The sequence below is a fragment of the Triturus cristatus genome, chromosome 11 (genome assembly GCF_964204655.1).
Source record: "Triturus cristatus chromosome 11, aTriCri1.1, whole genome shotgun sequence".
NCBI lineage: Eukaryota > Metazoa > Chordata > Amphibia > Caudata > Salamandridae > Triturus > Triturus cristatus.
Genome location: NC_140594.1, coordinates 1181383376 through 1181409882, shown reverse-complemented (window position 1 = coordinate 1181409882; position 26507 = coordinate 1181383376). Strand labels below are relative to the sequence as shown.

The window sequence follows — 26507 nt, the reverse complement described above, 5'->3', positions numbered from 1 at the left end:
CTTGGCACACACTGGTTGATGTTGCAGAATGCCACCTTTCGGCCTGGGAAGAATGAAAAGGCGAGTCAGCCCTACCGTTAATGCAACTAGTTCCTTGCAGATCTCTTCTGTGGTGGATGAAAGCATGTCTCTCCTCCTTAATCATGATAAAGATTGAAAACAAAGTCAATTTCACAACTGGCTGTGTGTTGAAAGAGTTTTGTTTGTTCAGTGAATTTCTTTCTCAGTTTCGTTTCTCAGTCCTCATTGGCGAGAGTTTTTCTACCCTTGGCCACGCCCGATATCTCGGCTTCTCCTCACCCAACATTTCCACCGACACACACAGCGCTTTTCTGACAGAAGTGTCCCTTCCAGGCTTCCATCGAGGTGAACATGGGCAAAGATGAGGAAATCTGGGACTACTACTTCAAGGCCTTGATGTTTCGAGAGAAGCTGGAGGACAGCTGGTCCCTCCTGTGGGAGAACTGCGATTCCGTGGGACGTGACTGGGGGCACTACGAACAGCAGGCCTTTGGCAGGTGAGACACAGGGGGCAAAGGAATTTCATCTTGGATGAAATGCTGAGCTGTGAAATATAACTAGAGTATTGCTCATGCTTTCCACTTTTTGCAGACCTGACAATGTCCAAGAGAATATGGGGTTTATTTGTGAGAGCCCTGGGTCACTTTTGCACCATGTAGCGGGCTCTCATTTCGATTTATGAAGCCATGCAAAACCACCTTGCGTTGCCTTACTCTGTGCCCGGGAGGCATTCGATGGGCGTTGCAGTGGATTTTCCCACACAACAACCATAGAATTTGATTGCCCTAGATTTACAAAGTGGTGTAAACCTGGGGAAGCACCAACTCTGTACGCCACCCGAGGTGAGGTATAACGAGAAGAAATATCTTTGTTTCCCCTAGTTTTTCCTCTTTCCATGCAGCACACCTAGAAAGAGCAAAATGCCTCTTGGGATTGTTTTGTGCAGAAAAGTGTCCTTTCTTGTTCAAAAACAACCCTGCATGCATCGGCGGCACCCTTGCTATATGGGGCAAGGGTGCCTACGTTGGCGCTAGGCTACCGAAACGGCTGACACATGGAAAAATGGACAGGAATGCACCATATTGCATAAATACGGTGCATTGCTGCCGGAAAAGTCAAGAGTGGGTATTTGAATGCGCATTTTGATAACTTCCTGTAGCTTAATCTTTTTAGTTTATATCAATGTTTTAAAGCACACAGGTGCTCATAAAAGAAACGTATTAAACAGCAACTTGCAGATTTGACAACGAATAAATATATAAAAAAAACTTTTTTCAAAGAAAAGTTAAAGTTTAACTCGGCTAAAGAGAAGTATATGATTATAATATTATCAGACATAGCAATATAGATAGGTTGGTTAATGATCAATAAAGTTAAAGACATTAATTAGGAGAATACTAGAGTCACCTGCCCTCATATTTTAACGTGCCAATTCTGTTGCTTTTCCATAAAATGTTTAGGATTACTTTATATAATTTTAAAATGCTTTTCAAGAGGTTATGTCTTGTATGTGATGTTTTAAGTTTATTTTTCAAAGGAGAAGAAGGCCAGCTTGTGTTGTTTATTCCTGGTTTTAGCAGGCCTGATATAAAAATATTGCTAGGAATAAATGCCGGCAGCAAAACCAGTGGAACCCATTTCAGTAACCTCAGACATTGACGGCGTCTGTGAATGCAGCATTATTCAAATCTCTGACTGCAGGTTGAACGGGGTTGTAAGATAAACTATCATATAAAAAATCTACAATGTGAGATGCTCTGTGGTTTCCGACATTGAGAAAGGCGAAATCTCCGCCAAAAAGCGTCTGTCTAATAAACAAGGATTTGAAACCGTGAGTGCTCTGAAATGTTCCTTACTTGGGGGTGTTGTTGATGAGAAATAAACTATGTGCAGCCACTTGCACGTTGTGGATGCACCCGGTCTGAAAAGTGTTTGAGGGTCCAAAGTGGCATTTGTTGGTATTTATATATATATATATATATATATATCCGACAATAGCTGGTGCATGGAAGACGTAGTCGACATCCAGAGTTCCAATAAACACTCGCTGACACGGACCTGTGATAAGTGCTTGATTTAATTAAATCGTGAGGCTGCCGTCATAACGTTTCAGCTCCGTGGAGCCTTGATCACATGATCATATATATATATATATATTACCTACTGGCGGTCGCCAGTAGGTAGTTATAGTTAGGACCACGTTTCCATAGGAAATCCGCAACATTCTATTTTGAATAACTTTGGCGCCAGTCGACGAATCCTCGCGAAGTTTTCAAAATAGGTGGGGCGCTACGCTCCGCTCCTACCCTGAAAGTCTCGGGGGGATTCGTCAAGCGGGGGCTGAGATAAAACGGGGGTCCCAAAACACGTTTTTCCCATGCATTTTTCCATAGGACCTTTAGACACAGCTACAGCCCGAATGGCTGAACAGAATTTAATGAAATTTGGCAGAGAGGTAGTCCTCAGGTCAAGGAAGTGCCTTTTGTAGGTTTGGTGTAAATCTGTTCAGTAGATTCTGAGAAAATAGCCTTTAAATAAATATATATATCTGAGCCAGCTTACGGTGCGCTTACGGTGCGCTTACCGTACGCGTACGGTGACGTGCGCGAGTGCGATTCTGATTGGCTCTTAGATCTTAGTAAACATTCGAATCGGTCGAAACCAGGAAGCGGCGGCCGCCATTTTGTGTATTTCACTCCGGTAAAAAAGGGTGATATCTTGAAAAGGGGGCAAGGAAGAGAGTTACAGACCCCCTAACATTTGTAAGGGGGTCAAAGAAGGACAGAAAAGTACAAAGAAAACATTTATTGATTTTTAAAAAAATCACGGGGTACGCGTACGGTAAGCTCACCGTACGCGTACGGTAAAAAAAAGAAAAAAAAGAAATGAAATGCAGATTTAAGTGTTTAGATATTAGGGGGCTCTAAAAAGAGCCGTTGTGTTTATGAAGTGATTTTTTATTGGTACCTACAAGTAAGTACCGATGCAGAGTCTAAGGTTCAAGAGGAAGACTCTGTTCCCTTCAACAGTGAAGTGTACACCATCTCCTCTATAAATGTCTTGCATGTCGTAACGCAAGTTGTTGTGGTAAATGGAACCCATACCATAGTCACGGAGGAAAGTAGAAACAGATTTGTTGACGTGCTTTCTTGCTTTGTCAATCTGCGGACAAAAATGATTGGACCAGTTCCATTTTTGCCTTTGGCATATGTTAGAAAACACAAAGGCAGTTTTAGGGAAAAGTGAAAACAGTTGTGCAAAGGTGTCCTTCATAAGCATTTCCAGACCTACCCCAGTCAAAGTGCCTAGGTCATTGCCACCACAGTGCACTATTATGAGGTCAGGGTGTTGGATTTGCATGAAGGATTTCACCAATGGCATCAATTGGTGCCACTTTAACCCTCTCTGACCAATCCATTTAATGTCTACATTTGGCAAAGCAAGGTCTCTCACCATATCTGTTTTCCCTGCATACTTTTCACTCCAGAAGACATAGCTGTGCCCTACAATCCACACTGTGAACATCTTCAAAGGAGAACTGGATGCACTCAGGAGGTGTAATTCAGTAGAATGGTAAAAAGAAATGAAAGACAGTTTGGAAATGGAGGCATACATATTTTTTTTATAAAAAAAAGAACTGATTGGCTGTTTCATACCATTCTAGAATAAAAACTAGGCTGTATGTGTAAATTTATAGAAGCATGTTTTGTATTGGTACAGAAAAATGTGTTACTAAAGAACAGTACTATGGATTTGCTGTTAGGTTTGAAAAGTCAAGCACTCCTGCTCTTTGGAATTGAAACATTGTGTGGCGAACTACTGACCTAACTCCACACAGCAGTGTTCCATGAGCTGTTGCTATGGTAGCAGGCAGAAGTCAAGTTGGGGGAAGGGTACTAGGCAGAAGTGAAGTTGGGGGAAGGGTACTTTTGGAAAAGGGTTGGTTTTCAACCAATAGAAATGTGTGATTACATTTGAAAAAAAGGGGGAAGCACTGAGATTTGAAATTAACATGTATAAGTGTGGAAAAAGAGAGGGAAAGTTTGCCATTATCTGGTTCTGCTGAGAGGAGAGAGGTGAACAGAACAGAGATCCTGGCTCTGATAATCTGCTGTTTGAGTGTCACATTTTTTTCACAACTAACTAATTTAAAAGGTGAGTTTAGAGTTTGAGAGGGGATGTATATGGTAAATTAAGAAATGAATAATAGAATTGGAATTCCTTTTGTTGAAGTTGTGTTTATTATTTTCTGTTTTGGGAGAAATTTAAATGTGAGGAACATGTAAAATAATATGGACTATGTTTTCACGATAAATTAAGGTGTACTGGTAAAAATAAGGAATACTTTAAGGGTTTGAGGTTGCACTCAGTAATGCAAATACATACAGCATCAGTAAGGCTGGTTGCCCTTGCTGGAGCGTAGTCAGTCACCCAGGTTACACATGGTGCTGGTTTGAAAAAGCAGTTTGGACATGTGCTGTTTTCAGAATCTGAAAAGTGGATTCAAAATGTGTCAGTCTGTAAAAGTGTTTATCACTTGCCAAAAAAAAGAGTAGTAAGTGTGCTTTCAAATTGGCAAAGAAATTTCGTTTTGAGACTAATGTGAAAACATGACTCTGTGTGCAAAGAGGAATTACAGGCAGAGATTTATTGCGTATTGCTCTGGTGATTTCACATTTGCATTAGATGGAAAGGGGGAGCCATTTTTTGTGCAGAAGCAGACTCTGAGCACACACCCAGCTGCTTATCCTGTGGAATCATGCACAGTATTCACAACCGAGTGGGGTTTGAGGTTGCAGTCAGTAATGCAAATACATTCAGCATCACTAAGGCTGGTTGCCCTTGCTGGAGTGTAGTCAGTCACCCAGGTTACACATGGTGCTGGTCTGAAAAAGCAGTTTGGACATGTGCTTTTTTAAGAATCTGAAAAGTGGATTCAAAATGTGTCAGTCTGTAAAAGTGTTTATCACTTGCCAAAAAAAAGAGTAGTAAGTGTGCTTTCAAATTGGCAAAGAAATTTTGTTTTGTGACTAATGTGAAAACATGACTCTGTGTGCAAATAGGAATTACAGGCAGAGATTTATTGCGTATTGCTCTGGAGATTTCACATTTGCATTAGATGGAAAGGGGGAGCCATTTTTTTGTGCAGAAGCAGACTCTTAGCACATACCCAGCTGTTTATCCTGTGGAATCATGCACAGTATTCACAACCGAGTGGGGTTTGAGGTTTCAGTCAGTAATGCAAATACATTCAGCATCAATAAGGCTGGTTGCCCTTGCTGGAGTGTAGTCAGTCACCCAGGTTACACATGGTGCTGGTCTGAAAAAGCAGTTTGGACATGTGCTTTTTTAAGAATCTGAAAAGTGGATTCAAAATGTGTCAGTCTGTAAAAGTGTTTATCACTTGCCAAAAAAAAGAGTAGTAAGTGTGCTTTCAAATTGGCAAAGAAATTTCGTTTTGTGACTAATGTGAAAACATGACTCTGTGTGCAAAGAGGAATTACAGGCAGAGATTTATTGCGTATTGCTCTGGTGATTTCACATTTGCATTAGATGGAAAGGGGGAGCCATTTTTTTGTGCAGAAGCAGACTCTTAGCACACACCCAGCTGCTTATCCTGTGGAATCATGCACAGTATTCACAACCGAGTGGGGTTTGAGGTTGCAGTCAGTAATGCAAATACATTCAGCATCACTAAGGCTGGTTGCCCTTGCTGGAGTGTAGTCAGTCACCCAGGTTACACATGGTGCTGGTCTGAAAAAGCAGTTTGGACATGTGCTTTTTTAAGAATCTGAAAAGTGGATTCAAAATGTGTCAGTCTGTAAAAGTGTTTATCACTTGCCAAAAAAAAGAGTAGTGAGTGTGCTTTCAAATTGGCAAAGAAATTTCGTTTTGTGACTAATGTGAAAACATGACTCTGTGTGCAAAGAGGAATTGCAGGCAGAGCTTTATTGCGTATTGCTCTGGAGATTTCACATTTGCATTAGATGGAAAGGGGGAGCCATTTTTTTGTGCAGAAGCATACTCTTAGCACACACCCAGCTGCTTATCCTGTGGAATCATGCACAGTATTCACAACCGAGTGGGGTTTGAGGTTTCAGTCAATAATGCAAATACATTCAGCATCAAAAAGGCTGGTTGCCCTTGCTGGAGTGTAGTCAGTCACCCAGGTTACACATGGTGCTGGTCTGAAAAAGCAGTTTGGACATGTGCTTTTTTAAGAATCTGAAAAGTGGATTCAAAATGTGTCAGTCTGTAAAAGTGTTTATCACTTGCCAAGAAAAAGAGTAGTAAGTGTGCTTTCAAATTGGCAAAGAAATTTCGTTTTGTGACTAATGTGAAAACATGACTCTGTGTGCAAAGAGGAATTACAGGCAGAGATTTATTGCGTATTGCTCTGGTGATTTCACATTTGCATTAGATGGAAAGGGGGAGCCATTTTTTTGTGCAGAAGCATACTCTTAGCACACACCCAGCTGCTTATCCTGTGGAATCATGCACAGTATTCACAACCGAGGGGGGTTTGAGGTTTCAGTCAGTAATGCAAATACATTCAGCATCAATAAGGCTGGTTGCCCTTGCTGGAGTGTAGTCAGTCACCCAGGTTACACATGGTGCTGGTCTGAAAAAGCAGTTTGGACATGTGCTTTTTTAAGAATCTGAAAAGTGGATTCAAAATGTGTCAGTCTGTAAAAGTGTTTATCACTTGCCAAAAAAAAGAGTAGTAAGTGTGCTTTCAAAATGGCAAAGAAATTTCGTTTTCTGACTAATGTGAAAACATGACTCTGTGTGCAAAGAGGAATTACAGGCAGAGATTTATTGCGTATTGCTCTGGAGATTTTACATTTGCATTAGATGGAAATGGGGAGCCATTTTTTTGTGCAGAAGCAGACTCTTAGCACACAGCCAGCTGCATATCCTGTGGAATCATGCACAGTATTCACAACCGAGTGGGGTTTGAGGTTTCAGTCAGTAATGCAAATACATTCAGCATCAATAAGGCTGGTTGCCCTTGCTGGAGTGTAGTCAGTCACCCAGGTTACACATGGTGCTGGTCTGAAAAAGCAGTTTGGACATGTGCTTTTTTAAGAATCTGAAAAGTGGATTCATAATGTGTCAGTCTGTAAAAGTGTTTATCACTTGCCAAAAAAAAGAGTAGTAAGTATGCTTTGCAATTGGCAAAGAAATTTCGTTTTCTGCCTAATTTCAAAGCATGACTCTGTGTGCACACAGGAATTGTTTTTAGATATTTAATTTGTGAAGGTGTTATTGTGATTTTCATTTATAGGAAAGGGGTTTATAGTATTTTAAGATTTCAAAAGATCATAAAAAATGTAGTAATATATTTAAATAAAATAAAGGAATTTTTTTTTAGTTTTTTTCAGGTATTGCTGAAGAGCAGTGAACAAAATTTAAGATGCCTACAAAATCCAGAATAAAGAAAGACCACAAAAAAAACCTATATTTGAAGACAACTGGAGATCCTAAGTTAGTTGGAGATGCTCATGTTGGGAAAAAGAAAAAATCTTCTGGTAAGCAGACAAAAGATTTTTTAAAGAACATATTCAAAAAAAGGAAAAATGTACAAAATGTCTGTACTGGAAATAATGTTTTCAATAGAAAAAAACAGGAAAAACTTGAGAATTTAGTTAATGCAAATATACCTTCTGCAACAATAAAGATTAACTTAAACAGAAAAACTGCGTTTAAAGAGATACGCAGAAAAATGTTTCAGAGAAGAGTTATGTCCAATTTGATAAAGGATGTGAAGAAATATAAGCAAAAGGCAAAATATTACAAGAGAAAAAAAGAAATTGAAGCCATTGCAGCAAAGGCATTAGAATTAAAAAGGAAACTATTCATTTTAATTTTGAATAGGATGCGTACATTAGATAAAATGGTTATTGTACTGAAATCACAAAGCAAAAGGAAAAGAGTAGTGAACAGAACAAACTTTTGTAAAGTGTTTTTAGGAAAATGGATGCATAGTTCAAGTAGTGAACCTTTTATTAATGAAGAGAGCTATTTTCAAAGTAATAGTTTGCTGCATGCAGTTGACACCAGAGGTCGTGCTTATGAAGTGAAAAATGGTTGCATAATGGAGAAGGAGATAATGGTTCCAAGAGATGAGGTACAAGTGATGGCGGATGAGGCTATGGGGAGACGTCCTAAAGCCCCAGTGTACACTTGGAATTGTAGTAGTATTTGCACTGTGCGTCAGGAATCTATTGATAAATTTCGTGAGTTTCTAAGAGAATATAGTAAAAAAAGTGTAAAACAGAAGATTAAGGTGCTTCAAAGTCTAGATCCATGCAGAGTGAGAGAGAATACTGGTTTGCAGGGTCATTCTCTGGCTTGTCTATCTAGAAAAGTGTGTAATAGTGTTTTCCATCATTTTAGGATGCTGGCCGTTCATCATACTGAAATGAGAAAGTTTGTGAGACGGTTGTATTTTGCTAAAAGTCCAGCAATAAAGTTAGATGAATTGAATAGGGCTCTGTTTCGTGGATCGGTATCAGATGTAGAGAAGGTTGTTGATGAAATTCAGTTTTGTTACTTTGGTCCTGAACAAAACAGTGCAGAAAAGGACACAGTAAATGAGGAAGAAGTGGAAGAGAATGTAGAACCCTCTGTAAGTAAGACATTTAATGATCACATAACAAAATTTGCAATAATCACTAATGAAAGACCAAATATTACTTGTATTTGTTGCCGCAGAACTCATTATAGAAAACAAACTAGGAATGTTGATCTCTACAGAAAGAGTGAAAATGAAGATAATTATAAGTGGAAGGATTTTGCCACATATATATTTCTAGAAAATTGTTTTGAATTGGGTGAAGATCAGCGTATTTGTAAATACTGTTACAACAAGTTAGAGGAAAATAGAATGCCGACCAGAGCTGTACATAATAATTTAGAATTGGATGCTATTCCTGCTGAACTTTGTGAATTAAATACATATGAGTCTATACTTATTCAATGTGTTCATCCGTTCCAGACCATAGTACGTATGGAGCCCAAAACTGGTAAATTACCTCTTTCAGATTTACTGAGAGGTTTAAAAGGTAGAGTGGTGTATTTGCCCTTGGATTTGAAAAAAAATATGGAAACTATTGATGCGGATACTTTGGAAACTGAACCATTAGTTATTCTGGTTAATGGTGTACCTACAAAGAATAAGAAGATTTGGCAGGAGCTGGTAGATGTACGGAAAGTACAAAGAGCAAATTTGTATTTGAAAAGGAATAACAAATGGTATGAAACAATTAATATAGAAGAAGAAGAAGAAGATTTACAAGAAGACACAGAAACACCAACTGGACAAATTGAAAAAGTGGACAAGTCAAAGGAAGAAGAAATTTATGAACATTTTAGCATACATCCTCTTCATTCAAAAGAAGTTATGGGAGACAATATTGATCTGTTTCAGATGAAGAAAGCAAAAGGAACTCCCGTGAGTGTATGGGAGGAGAGCTTGGAAGATCGATGTTTTCCCCAGCTGTTTCCTACAGGAAAAGGAGGACGATACGATGAACGTCCAGAACAGATTCCAGCTTCTGAGTATCAGACTACAAGACTATATGCAGAAGATCCCAGATTTCGACAAAGTATTCCTTATTTGTTCCATCTTTTATTTGAAAGCGACTTGTCTGCACTATCTTATGCAGTAAATCACATTTTAAAAAGTGGAGTACATTTACAAAATGTGTCTGCTAAGGATTTTATGGAGAAAGTGCAGCACCGAGATGATCATTTGGAAACACAACTGATCAATCTGATGGCTTGTCAGCGTGGGACAAATGAATATTGGTACCGACGCCATGGTGAATTAAAATGCATGTTACGAAATTTAGGAACACCAACATGGTTCCTTACCCTAAGCTGTGCTGAGTACGCTTGGGATGATTTACTGGATTTTCTACGAGAGGCAAATTCAAACATTAAAAACATCGAATACAAGACAGCAGGAGAACTGTGCTCATTGGATCCGGTTAATGTTTGCAGATATTTCAATCATAGATTTGAGGCTATGATGTCCTTCATCTGCAATAAAAAAAATCCACCTCTAGGAGAAGTAGTGGATTTCTTTTGGAGAAAAGAGTACCAGGCAAGAGGTGCTCCTCATATTCATATGCTGTTGTGGATCAAGGATGCCCCAAAGTTTGGAACAGATACTGATGAAGCAGTGTTATCTTACATTGAAGAATATGCAACATGTGCTATACCAAAAAGCACAGAAGAGAAAAAGTTAAAGGAGCAAGTTTTACGTTTCCAAAGTCATCGGTGTGGAAAATACTGTCGACGGAAATGCAAGAGCAAAGATAAATACTACACTAAATGTCGATTTGGATTTCCTAGACCTGTTCTTTCAAATGGAAGAGTAAACAGTTTTATGTCATCTGTGAGACATACTATCACAAGAAAATCACCTAAGAATACCTACAACCTAAAAAGAAAAGAAGAATCAAAAAATATAAATGACTACAACCCAGTCATTTTATCCATGTGGAATGCTAACATGGATATACAGTATGTAGCTGACAATTCCATTGCTGTTGCTCGATATGTAACGTCTTACATTACTAAATCTGAGAAAACGGAATTGAAGGAAATGTGGGAAGAGATTCCTCACGAGAAGACTGTCAGTAAGAAGCTGTACAGTTTCAGTTTAAAGATGTTATCGCATCGAGAAATTGGATCCTACGAATGTTCAGATAGGTTATCTTCTGCAAGTCTCTACTCGAAATCAAGAAGAATAATTTGGGCAAGTTTAGGCCTTGCAGCAATGAGAAATTGGGTACTGAAATCTGTTGGAGAAATTTAATATTTGGCCGAGAATGACCCAGAAAGTACAGATATTTTGAAATCAAACATGTTGGACACATATTATCCCAAGAGAAGTCAACATCTGGAGAACATGTGTCTCTATGAAGTGCTGCAGAACTACATTTATTCACGGAAAGCCGCAGAAGACATCAAAAATGGAAAATATAAAGTCATTGGTGAGGAAGGATGTTTGGTGAAGCAAACAAAAGGAAGTTTGATAAATCACCGGAAGCTGAGTTGCGACACTACTGACAAAAAGGAATTTTACTACTTGGCTCTTTTACAGCTGTTTAAACCATGGCGTACAGAGGATGAACTACTGGGAGAATTTCAAAGCTATGAAGATTCATTTAATGCTTGCAAAGACAGCATACAATGCAATACATTCACAACTTATCTGCAAATGTTAAATGAAGAAATTGAACAGGAAACTACAATTGCAGCAGAAGTAGCTAGAGACAGTTCTCAGGACAGCCAAAGTTCAGGAACACTCAGTCAAGATCCCCTAGGACAACCAATCGTTGTAAATGAAGCATCAATAGCCACGAATGAAGTGGAAACGGCTATGAATTAAGCTCAAGAAGAATTTATAGACTTACAAAATTTGGAAAGACAACTGAACGAAGAGCAGCAACAAATTTATGAAGAGATCAGAAACAAAATTGATCACGGATTTCTACATGAAAAAAAAGAGTGCTCATGCACATCATTTCATCCAATCAGGATGTATGTAAGCGGACAAGCTGGAACTGGAAAAAGTTTCCTAATAAAAGTCATCAGAAGCTACCTACAGCAAAAAACGGATTCTACTTTGTCTTGTGTGGTTACTGCTCCAACTGGGTTAGCAGCATATAACATAAAAGGAATCACCTTACATCGTTTGCTAATGTTACCAGTGGAGCATGAGAACAAAATACAATACAACAAGCTAACTGGAGAAGCATGCTTGGAAGTTTCAAGAGTATTGAAGAAGATGCAAGTTCTCATTATTGATGAGGTGAGCATGGTATCAAACTTAATGCTTGCCTTTGTGCATTTAAGAATGCAGCAAATTCTAAGGACAGACTATGACGTGTTATTTGGTGGAAAACATGTCATAGTATTTGGGGATCTTCTACAGCTTACTCCAGTTAAAGGACAACCAGTGTTTAATACTGTGACACATGAAGACACAAAGAAGTCATTGGGAAGCATTGGTAATGCAAATATTTGGTCCTTCTTTGAGTACAAGGAACTTACTACTAATATGAGGCAAGCAAACGATGAAGAATATGGAAGTATTCTGAAAGATATCAGGATTGGACTACTCACAGAAGTTGGCAAAAAAGCATTACAGAGTCGGCTGCTACATAGTTTATTTCCAAAAGAAGAAATAGTTGCAGAGAAGATATACAAGAACATTGCAGAAAAGAAAAGTGTCATCTGCTTAATGCCAACTCTACGTGAATGCTCAATATTCAATGAGGAGCTTTTAAAATTGGAAAAGGAAGATATCAGGAAATTGGAAGCAGTGGACAAAATTGAAGATGGAAGAATTACTATCACATTAACAGGCACACTGAAAAATAAATTGGATTCACTAGAGAAGAACATTTCCAAAACAGCTGGATTAGAAAAAAATCTATATGTTTGCATGAACTGTAGAGTATTTTTAAGGAGAAATTTGGATGTTGAAAAGGGTTTAGTTAATGGAGCTATGGGAAGAGTTGTGGGTTTTATTAATTATCAGAAAAAAGATGGAATTGAATGTTTAAAAATAAAATTTGATCAGATAGAAGAAGTTAAAGATATTTGTCGTTGTTCAGTTCGTTTCATGCTTGTGAAAGACTTATATGTACGTAGGAAGCAGTTTCCGTTTTCTCTAGCATATGCTGTAACTATTCACAAGTCTCAAGGATTGACTGTAGATTGTGCTTTTGTGAACATTGGTTCAACTGTGTTCAAAGAAGGTATGGCTTATGTAGCTTTGTCACGAGTGAAAACATTATCTGGTTTATTCATGATAGACTTTGATGACTCAAAAGTTAGTGCTGATACAAATTGTGTAAAGGAGTATAATAGATTAAGAAGAAGCTATGCTCCTCATTTAGGTCAGTATCCTGTGTTGGAGAAACGTGTAGTTTCTCGTAAAAGGAGAAATGAGAATATCTGTAATGAAGATGTAGAGAGGAGGAAAAAAAAGAGGAGTGATGTAATTGCAAGCAAAAAGAAAAAGGAAAATGAAGAACAGGTTGTAGGATGTCATTTTGAAAATAGCTCTGGTGTCAACTGCTACGCTAATGTAGTGCTGAATGTTGCTTTTTATCTGGAAAGTGTGCAAGAGCAGATAATAGTAAATCAGGGAAAAAGATTCTGTTCTGAGTTGAGTCTCCTTTTTCAAAAGCTGAGTAATGATAAAACTCAAATAGAAAGTGCTACTGAAATTAGAAAACTTTTAGATGTATATTCAGGAGGAACACAGTTTTCTCAAAATGTACAGCAAGACGCACAGGAATTCTTGATGTTTTTTCTTCAGGTACTGGAAGAAGAAGGGGTTCCCATTGAAAATTTGTTTGGTCTCTCTTATAAATGGGAACATAGTTGTGAAAACTGTTACAATATATGTGGCTCTAATGTTGATTCTGAAAGGTTTATTTATTTAACATTGCCAGAAAGTAAAACAGTCACTTTTGCTAAATTAGTTAAAGATGCTAATCATAGCATGGAATGCAGTGAGTGTAAATCTGAAATGTTTTCAACGTTAATTTTAAAGGAATACGGACAATATGTAATTTTAATGATGCAACGATGTAAAGCTGATGGTTCAAAATTAGATATTTTAATAAAGAAGTTTACAGGACAGCAATTATCAATTTCAGGAAAAACTTTTGTAACAATTGCAATAATTTTCCATGAAGGACCTACTGTTACTTCTGGACATTACACAGTTTATCTTAAATGTGAAAAAGGCTGGACACTGTGTAATGATTCCCAATTGATTTTCAAGCACCGTTTGCCGTTTGATTTAGCAAATTCCTATCTAATCTTCCTGAAACCAAAATTTTAGAGAGAATTGGCAACATCTGTACAAAACAATTTTACCATTTTATTGGATTACCATTGGAATTTTCTTAAAAAATGATTTTACAAATTATCATTTGGCCTAATGGAAAGGTAACCAATTGTAATGTGGACTTTTTAAATTTTTTATGAAACTTTGGAAAACCAAAAATTTAGACAAAATCGGTAACATCTGCACAATTTAAAATTTTGGAATGTTATTGGATTGCCATTGGAAATTTATTCAAAAAAGATTTTTAAAATTACTTTTTGGCCATGAGGAAAGGTAAACAATTCTATTGTGGACTTATTTAATTATTAATTAATCTTTCGGAAACCAAAATGTTACAGACAATCGGTGAGATCTGTACAATTTAAACTTTAGATTTTTATTGGATTACCATTGGAAATTTAATCAAAAAAGAATTTTAAAATTACTATTTGGCCTAAAGGAAATGGAACCAGATGTATTGTGGAGTTATTTGAGATATATTTTTGTGATTATACTTCTGAAACAAAAATGTCAGACGGTATTTTAAAGAAATAAGTATTGATATTAGATGATATTTTTTTAGAATATTATGCATTTCTATAATGTTATGTTTATGCAAAAAGAGATTGTGGGCTTTTTTAAAACAATCTTTGAGATTGTTATATATTTTTTTTGCCCGCTGTTAAATGATGAATGCAATTGCTTTCACAATTTATAGTGAAATGCAATATATTCTGAAAACAGCAAAAAAAAGGCAAAAATGTTTGGGGGAAAATATGTAAATATGTGTACTGTATTATAAAATGTTTTATTAAATATTAATACTTTTTTCTTTTTTTTCAGATTGAGATAGAACATTTTCGAAAACTAGAACCATTTTTAAAGCAATTTAAATTAAATTTAAATTAATAAATAATTTTTTGAGTGGGTATGGTAAGTCAAAAATTTCATGGTCCCTTTTTTCCACTTCTCCACAATCACATTTTCAGTTTTTCATTGTAGTCTCTCAAGGACCTTGTAATGTGATAATAGATTTTTAGTGTTTTTAAAAAAAAAAAAAAAAAAAATTACGCGTACCGTACACGTACGGTAAAAAAAAATAAAAAAAGTTTTAAAAAATATATAAAAAAAAGTTAAAAGGTAAGGTTGGCTCTTAAAAGAGCCGTTGTGTTCATGCAGGGACAGAGGAAAGAAAGAGTGGGAATATTAGTCTCTACGACAAATGTGCTGATCTATTAAATTGTTCACTAGGGCAACACTGGTCTCCCTATGAGCAATTAGATCATGACAAGTGGCGCACCGAACTAAAACCCTCGAAAACCGATGGTTGATTTCCAGAGGACGAGAAAAAGGAGATGCTCCCCCCACAGATGAAGGGCTCAGCTGACCTGCCGAAGATGGAATCGGCACTGCAGATGATGGACCAGGCTGAGCTGCTGTGGATGTGCTTGGTTGACTTACTGAAGGGTTACCTTCAGTATGTCGAGCAAATGTCCTACCGTGTACATCTTGAAGGTGTCTCAACATGGTGTGATTCCCGAAGGAATACTTCTTGTTGGGATTCCCTCTTGAAAGTACACGGCCACAAAGCTTACAAGTCACTAAGGGTGCATTTACCTTTTTCTTGCCCTCTGGAAAAGAAAAATACTCCCATATGAAAGAGCTCTTTTGTTTCCTCCTTCTCTGCCTCAAGGTAGTGTTGCTAGCCTCACTCTCAGAAGAGTTCTGCTGTTCTGCCATCGTATCACAAAGACAACTCAGCTCCTTCTCCTAAGGGATCACAAGCAGAAATGAGGGGAATGGGTGTGGTGTAGGAGAGTTCTAGAACTGAAAGTAGTTTCAACCAATCAAAAGTTGTGTTTCATGATCACATGACCCACCGTGCGCGTACGTTACGCTTATGGTGCGCTTACGGTAAAAGTACGCATGCGCGTAAAAAAGACACGCGCTCGCGCGCATGCGCAAAACAGGCACGCCCCTTCATTTCCGCGTAACAAGCGCGTGCAGCGTACGCGTTACGCGCTGCACGCGCGTTACGTACGTCTACGCAAATTGCGTAAATGAACGCAAACAGCGTAGAAATCTAACGTAATGAAAGCAAGACGTGCGCTTACCGTACGCACACGTTAAAAAAAAAGAAAAAAAAAAAAGGAAAAAAAAAACAATATGTTATACTAATAAATCTTACCTGTTTATTTTATAAAAATGGTTAAAAAAAACATATTGTAGAATTTTTAAAATTTAACCATAGTCTTTAAAAAAGGATAGAAAATTATAATAAAAATATGTAAAAAAAAAATGAAAAAAAAAAATTAGCATTTAAAAAACCTTGCAAATTCACTGAAAAAACCATGGGTTTCACACACGTTATAGTTAGGAATTAGCATTTAAAAAACCTTGCAAATTCACTGAAAAACCATGGGTTTCACACACGTTATAGTTAGGAATTAGCATTTAAAAAACCTTAGAAATTCAATGAAAAAACCAAAGGTTTCACACATGTTATAGTTAGCTGGACATTTCACTCGTAAAAAACCAATGAAATTTCCCCATTATAGTTAGTTCAGCTAACTATAACTCGCGCGCCCGCAATGCACTGCTGATGACGTCACATATTACATCACTCATGACATGGTCACTGACATCACTCATGACATCACTGATGACATCTCAAATGACATCACTGATGACATCACTGATGACATCATCCAGTGAATGTGTGTTTTTCTGAAAATTAAATATGTTTTATATTTATGGATATCTCAAGGTCAACGGAAGAATAAATGGGTATATAATTGTTTAAATGGATGCTTTTTTTTGAAAAAAAATTTTGTGTAACTGACTGATTAAGTGTATCATAGTGAATACATGGCTTACTGAGTAATGTTTAAATATGAAAATATCTGTATCAGTCTCTCACTTTGTGTATAAGTGGCTGCATGGGTTGGTGAGTAGCTTCATGGGTATCTATATAGGTAAATAGTTCTTTTTTTAAGAAACAGTCTGATCGTCTGTATGGTTCGGTGGGGGGTATTATGTAGTGCATTGGTGCATGAATGAGTGATTCACTCTTTGTATGTGTTGAAGACAACATGTGTGCAGGACTGTATGGGTGGATGAGTGTGTGTATGGGTGTGTTAGTGAGTGAATGACTGTCTCAATAGTGTCTTTATGAGTAACTACATATCTATTAAACTAGTATATGTGACTATTGGTGTATATAAGTGAGTATATGTGACAGTGAGAGATTGAAAGAGTTCCTGTATGAATAAGTATGTGTTTCTATAAGTGATTGTTTTTTAGACTAACTATGTGTAAGTTTCCGTAGAAGTAAGTGTGGTGGTGTGTGTATAACTGTATAAGCTAATAAATGTATGTTTGTTTCTTTATTAGCATGAGTGACTATGTGTGAGTAACTCTATGGATGAGTGGCATTGTGTAACAGGATGTATAGGTGTATGAGTACATATGAAGAGTGAGTGCATGTATGAGTGACTGTATAGGACTGTTGGTGAATGAGTGGATGTGTATGTGGTTCTTAGAATTACTGAATAGGTTGTTGTTACTGATATTGGTATGTCCATTTTTTTGAAAATTTTAGTTTCTATTTTTGAATGTGTGTATCAAATGTTATATTAGGGGAAGAGGAGGTCTGCCACTCTATCACAAGGATGATGTCATCAGTGATGTCATCAGTGATGTCATTTGAGATGTCATCAGTGATGTCATGAGTGATGTCAGTGACCATGTCATGAGTGATGTAATATGTGACGTCATCAGCAGTGCATTGCGGGCGCGCGAGTTATAGTTAGCTGAACTAACTATAATGGGGAAATTTCATTGGTTTTTTACGAGTGAAATGTCCAGCTAACTATAACATGTGTGAAACCTTTGGTTTTTTCATTGAATTTCTAAGGTTTTTTAAATGCTAATTCCTAACTATAACGTGTGTGAAACCCATGGTTTTTTCAGTGAATATATATATATATACACACACACACACACACACATATATTTATATATATATATATGTGCGTATATATATATATATATGGATAGAACAGCATATTTACAATTTAAAAAAGTACAATACTATTAACAGTAAAAACATTTATAGAAACATAAAGTCATATAATTCCAGAAAATAAATAATTACATTAATATAATGAATGTAAAGACATACATTTTTAATGCAATCAGCATTTGTTGTGAAAATAATAATATGGACAAAAACGGCAAATTATTACAAAAAATAAAAAAACTGCAATATCGAATGCCAGTTCAAAAAAATAATGACTATACATACTGTTTAACAAACATAAAACAAAGTATGTAGTTTGCAAGGGCTTAATTTACAAATCCCACTCCATCCTAATAATAATTAGGATAAGTGTTGAACTTCAGAGGGAATACATTTACTATTCAAACTGCAGTTTAAGAGAAGAGAGAAAGTGTTGGACGCCGGAGGGGTTAGATTTACTGTTACCACTATAGTCTCACCAACAGTAGGGACAGTGTTGGACTCTGGAGGACTTAGATTTGCTATTCTCTCTCGAGTCTAGGCAACAGTAGGCAAAATGCTGGAGTTTTGAGGGACTAAAAATAGCATTCCTACCCTAATCATTATATTCAAAACATGTAAATATCTAATATCAGAAAAATGTAATAATGTTAATAAAAACATATTTTATATAATGTTAAAAAAATAAAAATACATAATAAATGCATACAAAAAAGAAAAAGTATTTAAATAAATGTGTGTTCTCTACCTACAAAAACAAACAATAAACATCAAAATACCAGTTTGAAATGTGTTGTAAAATACTTAAATAAACAGATTACCTTTTTTAAACACAACAAAATAGTAATACATAATATAAACACTTTATATAAATTGTCCACCATTAAAACAAACATAAATAATAATGTAGTAGTTAATTGAATATTATTAATATATTTATTATTATTTAAATTGAGTTTATTAAGAAAAACAAGCAAAAGAAAAGCATTGTAATAGTTACAACAGATCCTATTTAATATAAAAGTTGTCTGGAAAATGAGATAAAATGGGAAATAAGACCATCAAGCTGTATACAAAAGGAAAAAATATGCATTATAAACCAAGAAAAGAAAAGGGGGGAGAAGGGGAGGGAGAGAGCAATATGTAGTTAAATTCTATTATTGGAATAAAAAAACAACAATAACTGGTTTACCACATTAAGCATAACAATAAGTACATTTTAAAATTACATGGTAGAGAATATAGAAAAACAAATAACTTCTGATTGTGTAAGAAGGAAGAGGCAAAGAGTAAAATTTAAGGCGGTTTTCTAACATCATCTGAAACAATAATAGCTTTAACAATAGAAGATGCAGATGTGGATAAGTATGTAGTCTGTGGACCCCATAAGAGGTCTCTTGTAATCACTAGGGAAATAGGGGAGACATAATTAGTATCTAGTCTGTGGTGGAAACACACAGCATTCCACCAGGATCTAAAAAGTAACTTTATCTGCTTGTTTCCAACGTGAGGTTATTAAATGAAAAGCAACAGTAGGTCAAACAATTTAAATCTCGATGTTGACTGAGGCCAATGAGGTGACTGAGTGCCAAGGAATATATTTATTATAGAGAAGGGTATTTTAACTTTTAAAACATTATCGATTTGGGACCAAACCAATTGCCAAAATCTGTGGATAGGGGGACACTCAAATAATAATGTGTTTTAAATCAGCAGTAGGACAGGAACAGGACCAACAAGTGGAGGACAAATCCGATGTGAAGGATGCTAGAGTCACAGGAGAGAATAATATCCGAAAATAGACAAAATAAAGGGTTTGTGTGGTGTTAGCAGCACGAGAAGTTTTGTGGAGTCTAAAACACAACTTATCCCAAGTACTGGTTGGCAAACAGTGTAGTAAATCCTATTCTCAAGCTAATTCAGTCTTTGATTTAAGTCTATCCGAGGGTAATTGTAGGGATTTATACATAGTGGAAGCAGAGGGAGAGGTATCTAAAATTGGAGATAGATCTAAACAAACTGGGGGGGGGGGGATTGGAAGTATTTGGTAGTGTAAGAAGGTTTTGATTAAGGGCAGGAAGTATAAGTTCATATTGCGGCTTAAAGGAGGCTGGTAAAGAAAACTTTGCTTGAAGATCAGTGAACGAAAGGGGTTTGTTGTCAAATATAAGTTGGGAGATCCAATGCAAGCCTTTGGAATGCCAATATTTCCAGTATATAGAACGATTTTTAATTTGTAATGATTATTATGCGAAATAGGTTGTTGTTGATATGAATTAGTTGAAGGATATGAAGTCGGTAAGAGAGGAATTAAGAGTTTACGGGAATGAGAAATGCTAGGGGAACGTAAAAAGGAATTATTGGAAGTAAAGGCAAGAATATCCTGAAAATCAAAGGGGGTAATAAGAAATGTCTCTAATTCTAACCACAATGGAGTAATATAAGGGGCTCTGAGGAGAGCCAGCGCGTAGCTTGTTTTAGGGAAAAAGCATAGTGATAGGCTTTGAAATCCGGAAACTTAAGACCTCCAATGGTTTTGTCTTTTTTCAAAGTAGACAAGGCTATAGGAGAGGGTTTACCTTTCCAAAGAAACTTTGTTAAGAGGGAGTCTGTTTTTTTAAAGTAATACCCTGGAATATGGACTGGAATCATGGAAATTTTAAATAGAATATGAGGAGTAAGCATCATTTTAATCGAATCTATTCGCCCCACCAGGAAAGAAAGAGAGGATACCAACGCATGACTGTATCATTTAATGTTTTGGTAATGCGGATAAAATTTAGTTTTAATGTTTCAGAAATTGTTGTAGCAAACCACAGGCCTAAAAATTTTATTTTAGAAGATTGCCAAGGAAAACCAGTGTGGGTAAAAAAGTGTTTTTTACATAAAACATTTAAAGGCAAAACTTCACATTTAGCAATATTGAGTTGATATCTTGAAAGGTGAGAAAATGTAGTTACTTGTTGAAAAAAAGGGAGGAGAGCAGTTGTAGGTTTAGAACAATATAAAAAAATATTATCAGCATAGACTGATATTTTAACTTGATGAGGACCATAATGAAAACCGGTAATCAGATAATTTTGTCTTATTTTGGTTAAAAAGTGTTCCAGCGCTATGACAAATAAAAGAGGTGATAAGGGGCACCCTTGTTGTACCCCTCTAAGTAGTGGAAAATAATCTGAGGTTTTACCATTAACAAAGATTGAGGCTTTGGGACCAGAATATAATAGAGAAATTAAAGCAATCAACTTAGTTGTCCAGCCCATTTTAACACATGGAACATAAAGTCCCAGCCCATCCTGTCAAAGGTCTTTTCTGCATCCAAAGCAACAGCAGCAATAGGGTGATTTAAAGATGAGGCCTTGCTCAAAATGTTAAAAAAGACTACAGAATTATCAGAGGCTAATCTTCCCTTAGCAAAGCCAGATTGTTCGGGCCTATGAGATCAGGTAGAACGGGGTCCATACGTAGAGCAGGGATCTTAGCAAATATCTTATAATCAGTGTTAAGTAGGGAGATGGGGCGAAGATTCATACAGAGAGAGAGAGAGAGGTCTTTACCCTCTTTTGGGATTAAACAAATCAAAGCTTCTTGGAATGTGCCTTGCGAGATACCTTTATCGGTAAGGATATTACATAAAGTTAGAAGATTGGGTAAGAGGAGATTTGCAAAGTGATCATAAAATTCAATAGCAAAACCATCAGGTCCAGGAGCCTTTCCACGTCTTAATACCAAAACTGAATGGGAGATTTCTGCTAGGGAAATATTGATTCACAATGCGATGGGAGGGAGGAGAGGCGATGGACTGGAAATAAGAAGAGAGATCAGATTGTGCTGGTTTATCTTAAGGAGAGTAGAGATTTTTATAAAATAAAACAAATTCATTTAAAATATAACTATCCTTCAAAAGAAGAAGTTCCCAATGGGCCCTGTAAAGATTCTATTTTAGTTCTGTTTTTTCTCACTTTCAAGTAATTAGCCAATAGTTCCCCCATTTGTTTTGACCCCCGTAATAGCGAGTACTACTTTTCATAAAAAGGAGGAGGCTGCGTTCGTAGAGAGTCTATTGAAAGTAATTTTAGCGTCAATAAGATTTTTCAGGGAAGACTCATCATTGGATTGATAGTATGTATACTCTAGTTGCTTAATTTTGTTGAGTAATTGAGTGGACTGGGCCTCTAAAGATTTTTTCTTTTGTGATACAAAATTTATTATAAACCCCCTGGCAGGTGCTTTAAAAGAGTCCCAAAACATTACGAACTGGAAATCTGGAGTGAGTTAATGGAAAAAATTCAGAGGGAAAGGTGCAAAATTGTTGATTGAAATTAGGGTCTAAAAGTAGTGAGTTATTAAAGTGCCATCTGCCTGAATGTGGGGAAAAAGGGAAAAGATCAATGTCGACATATACTGGGGTGTGATCTGAGATTAAAATATAACCAATTTCAGACTGAATAGCATGCTGGGATGAGGACTTGCTTAGGAAAGGTAGTCTATATGGCATTGTGAGTGGTGAGGAGCTGAATAGAAACTATATTCTCGAAGATTCGGATGGCAGAGTCACCAAATATCTACTAAAGACTTGCTTCGTATTGTGGAAGTGAATTGTGAATGCATTTTAGAGGGAATGGATTTCACTGTTGAGTGCCTGTCTAATATGAGGTCGTAAATTTGGTTACAGTCTCAGCCGAATATAATGAAATCATCATCATATAAAACAATTTATCAGAAATGTAAGTCCCAAAAATTTTATCAACAGAAGTGAGACCGTATATATTAAAAATAATGATAGGTATCTTATCTATAAGTAACTTAACAATAACCCAACAACCTTCAACATCAGATTCTTGATGTACAAGTGATACATGCAACTTTTTATACTTCTTACCTAGAGCAGGAGAAGTAATCACATTGCCCACCCAACACTTTTTCAATTTTAAAGCTTCAGATTCAGAAAGATGTGATTCCTGAAGTAATGCAATATCGATTTTAAAACTTGGCTAGGTGGGATAAAACCCTTTGCCTTTTAATAGGGTTACCTAGCCCTTTAATATTCCATGTTGTAACACGGAATGTGACGTGAGAATAAGACATGAACAAACAATGTGCTTACAATATTGAGAATGAAGTGAGAAAACAGTAGAGAAGAGGGAAAAGAGTAAAAAGAGTTAGGTGTTTGGTTGTGAAAAAGAAACAGGAGAGAAGGAGTGAAGAGGTTGAAAGGAGGGACAAGGAAGGAGTGGAAAAGAACCTCAGAGAAAAACGCCAGGAAAGGGAAGCAAAACAGGAAACAATAAGACAGTACAAGTCAAACGAATGACGACTGTGAAGCATACCTACAGTACACAAGATGGAATGGGGGTGGGGACACCGAAAGACGACGATGACAGCACTCGAATTCCACCGGATAGCAGGGAAACTTTGGGAGGGAGGAACTCAACACACAGAGGAGACCATATGGAGAGCAGAGGGCGGAGTAAAAAACACCTGTCTTAGTAAGAGAAATGGGGTAAGATGAATAAAAAAAGAGGGAAAGAGAGAGGTGAAACAACAAAACTAGTGGACTAACATCCTGTAGATAAAAGGAAAAGTGATACAACATTCAATTAAGCTACATAGATAATAAATAGACCTGCAAGGCAGAACAAAATAACATTCAAGTAAACTTTGAGGTGTCCATGACATCCGCTCCGTGAAGCTGGAGACCGAGTCGTAGGGCTGCGGGTGACAGGGGGTCCGACGCGGACCCCCCTAGGCAACCACCTGGACGTTTTGCGAGCCGGACACTCCGGCTCGCACAGGCTGTCCGATGTGTGCATCGTACTGGCTTGGTCGTAAATCGCATCCATTGCATGCCAGGGTTAGCTTCTGACTGAGACGTACGGAGCGGTTCGGACCCGGGAACGACTCTGTCGGTGATTTTCACATAGCTCGCATCGTACTTACTCGCTCACACAGCTGTACGAGTAGGGCGGAAAGCACGCGTACGGCTCGTAGTTTTTCCGACCAGATCGCGTTCGGTGCCCTTCCGACCTGGATCGGAATCGGCCCCTAAAACGTGAAGTGGTGTCCCACCATGCAGGGAGAATCTCTGTGGCTGTTAGTGATCAGCTGTGGACTCCATTATGGCTATGGGTAGAACTGGTCACTACATGGGTGATACCACTCTTGCTGTCCTCGGATGTATCCTTGATGCAGGCTGCTCATGTTGGTTCAGTGTGGCTGGGCTGCAAGGTCTTTGTGACTCTTTGTCAACACTGTCCCAGGGGATGACCTGCAGATAGGCCTCAGTTAACCAGACCTTGCTGTTGGTCTTACGGCCATTGGTCGGCTCTTCTTCCCATACCCATTAGTCCTTCTCCCTCTTCTTCTAGGTCATGTCACAGACAAAGGACATCTCCAAATTCCTACCCTAGTCCTGTCCCAGAAAGAAACAGCAACAAGCAGGGTCCTGCCACAGTGAGAAATTCTCTGGGCTGGTGCACACTGTACCCTTAAGATGTCCAGATGTAGTACAACTATTGGCTGGGCTGGACCCTGTATCCTGCTTTGGGTACACTGATGGAAAGCCTGGACCTGCATCAACTCCAGCTTTTATCATCACCTTAGCACTGCCCCTCAGGACAGAAAGGATCTTCCTAGGATCTTCTGAATGAAGAGGAGGAGAAACTTGAACCAATGGACAAGATATGTGAATTAACCTTTAACTGGTACCAGATGCTCCCAGCCAATATCTGCAGGCTGTTAGGTGATGCACAGCAACAAACAAGAACGAAGAAGAGGACCTCAGGTACTGTGGTGGGCAGAACCTGAGCATGTTTGAGGAGCAGCAGCTGTCCCTTGTCTTGAGTTCAGGAGATGCCTAGGGAGGTGGGAACAGTGTGCCTCATACACAGGATTGGATGAAGAAAATCTGGAATGCACACCCTCTGCACCCTCAGAGCATGACATGCACCCTGCACTCTGTTTCCTTGCAATGCACATTTGTGAACACTTCACACAACCCTCAGGGAGGAATGCAAGGGCCACATATGGAGGACGGAATGGATTTTAAAAAGCAAAGGCTGGTTGTCCCTCTCTCCTAAATGCATGAGGATAAATGGTCCTATGCACCTGGGACGAGGATTAGTTGCCACCAGCAGCCAGTCATCCCATAGCCTGGTCTGAGCAGACAGGACCCACCACAGATGATGGGACCAGGTACTGTTGAGGTTCATCAGAAGACACAAGAGCCTTGGTACTAAACTCTAAAGTCTGAACAAAACATGAACCACATCCAGGGTCCTTACAGTTTGTTTAATATACTGTGGTAAAGCACAGGGCATCTCATAAAAAGTCCAAACGGGTGGTACAGCCCAGAAAAGAAGTTAGTCCCTACACTAGAGCACAGCTAGGAACACTACAGACCCAAGTGCGTGCACTGCACCCTGACCCCTCTAATGGCCCGCATACTTGTGGTGGCCTAGGCGGACCTTGATGATAGAAATTTGATAAAATGAGTCAAATCTTGAGGCCAAGAACTTAGTTTTAGAGGTGGTGGAGAAGAATTGACCAAGGAATGGGGCTCTCCTTATGAATTTATTAAGAGAGAGTTGTTTAATAGGAAGTTAAGAGGCAAAGGGGGAGAACTGTGTATGAGAGATATGTGCACGGAGTGATTCAAACGGCATAATATAAGGGATAAAGCACCCCCTTGCTGTACAATATAAGTATAGTGCAAGTCACTGAGGACTTCAATGACTATATTGAGGAACAAGGTTGAAGTTCGAGTTCCTTTATAAGGTTATGGACCTCCGAGGTGACTTGCAATATCCTTATCATGTACCCCGGAGTGTACTTTGTCCCATATAATACATGGTCACGCCATCACCTTTCCCACAAACCACTTAAAACCTTGGTACATAGCTCTTTCAAATGAAAGAGTGAGCATGTTTGCAAACATGAAGAATAAAAATATAACCTCTAGTGCAGGGTTCTAAAAGTCATTGTTACTTTTGATAACTTGCATCGTCCTTACCCTTCCGCTAGCGCCGCAGAGCAGATTCAAGGGTTTTGATGTGCTAATAGTAAAAATGAGGAGTCTACCCTGTGATGTCATTGTAGGGAAGTGGATTATTAGCGTATGGAGTATTCAACCTCAGCTACTAATAATACCGCAATCACTAATAGGTCCAGTCAAGCCTCAGTAAATTAATCCTTGCTCAACCCTTGGTTGCTTGGCAAATGAGCAGTCAGGCTTAACTTAAGAGTTAGGCATGTGTAAAGCATTTACCAGGACCAAAACAGTAAATGAGTAAAAGACACAGCACAATAAAAATTCAACACCAATTTATAAAAATAGGAAATGTTTTCATCTTTAAAATGACACCAAAATGGTCGGGCTGGACAGGGACAAAGTCAAAAGGTCAGGCTAACCACGATGGTGCTCAGGCCAGGCACAAGATAAAGTTAGGCCTACTGAGTATTGTACCTTATGTCTTTGGTGCGTGGACTGCGCAGCATTGCTTTGAGAGGCTTCCCGTTGTCCAGCTTCTGTTCCAAGGAGCTGCAAGGGCTGCTGCTCAAGGTCCTGCGTCAAATTGCATTGGCTACCTCCATTCAGATGAA

General features: G+C 37.9%; 1 protein-coding gene across 1 annotated transcript in view; it reads left to right on the top strand.

The window, feature by feature from the left end:
- The first annotated feature begins 245 nt into the window (after nucleotides 1–245).
- LOC146788679 (receptor-transporting protein 3-like) overlaps nucleotides 246–26507 on the top strand; it is a 36105-nt gene continuing 9843 nt past the window's right edge. Inside the window, exon 1 of the mRNA XM_085635909.1 lies at nucleotides 246–518. Coding sequence (XP_085492035.1) covers nucleotides 373–518 — 146 coding nt within the window. The 5' untranslated portion in view covers nucleotides 246–372. The remainder of the gene's footprint in view (nucleotides 519–26507) is intronic.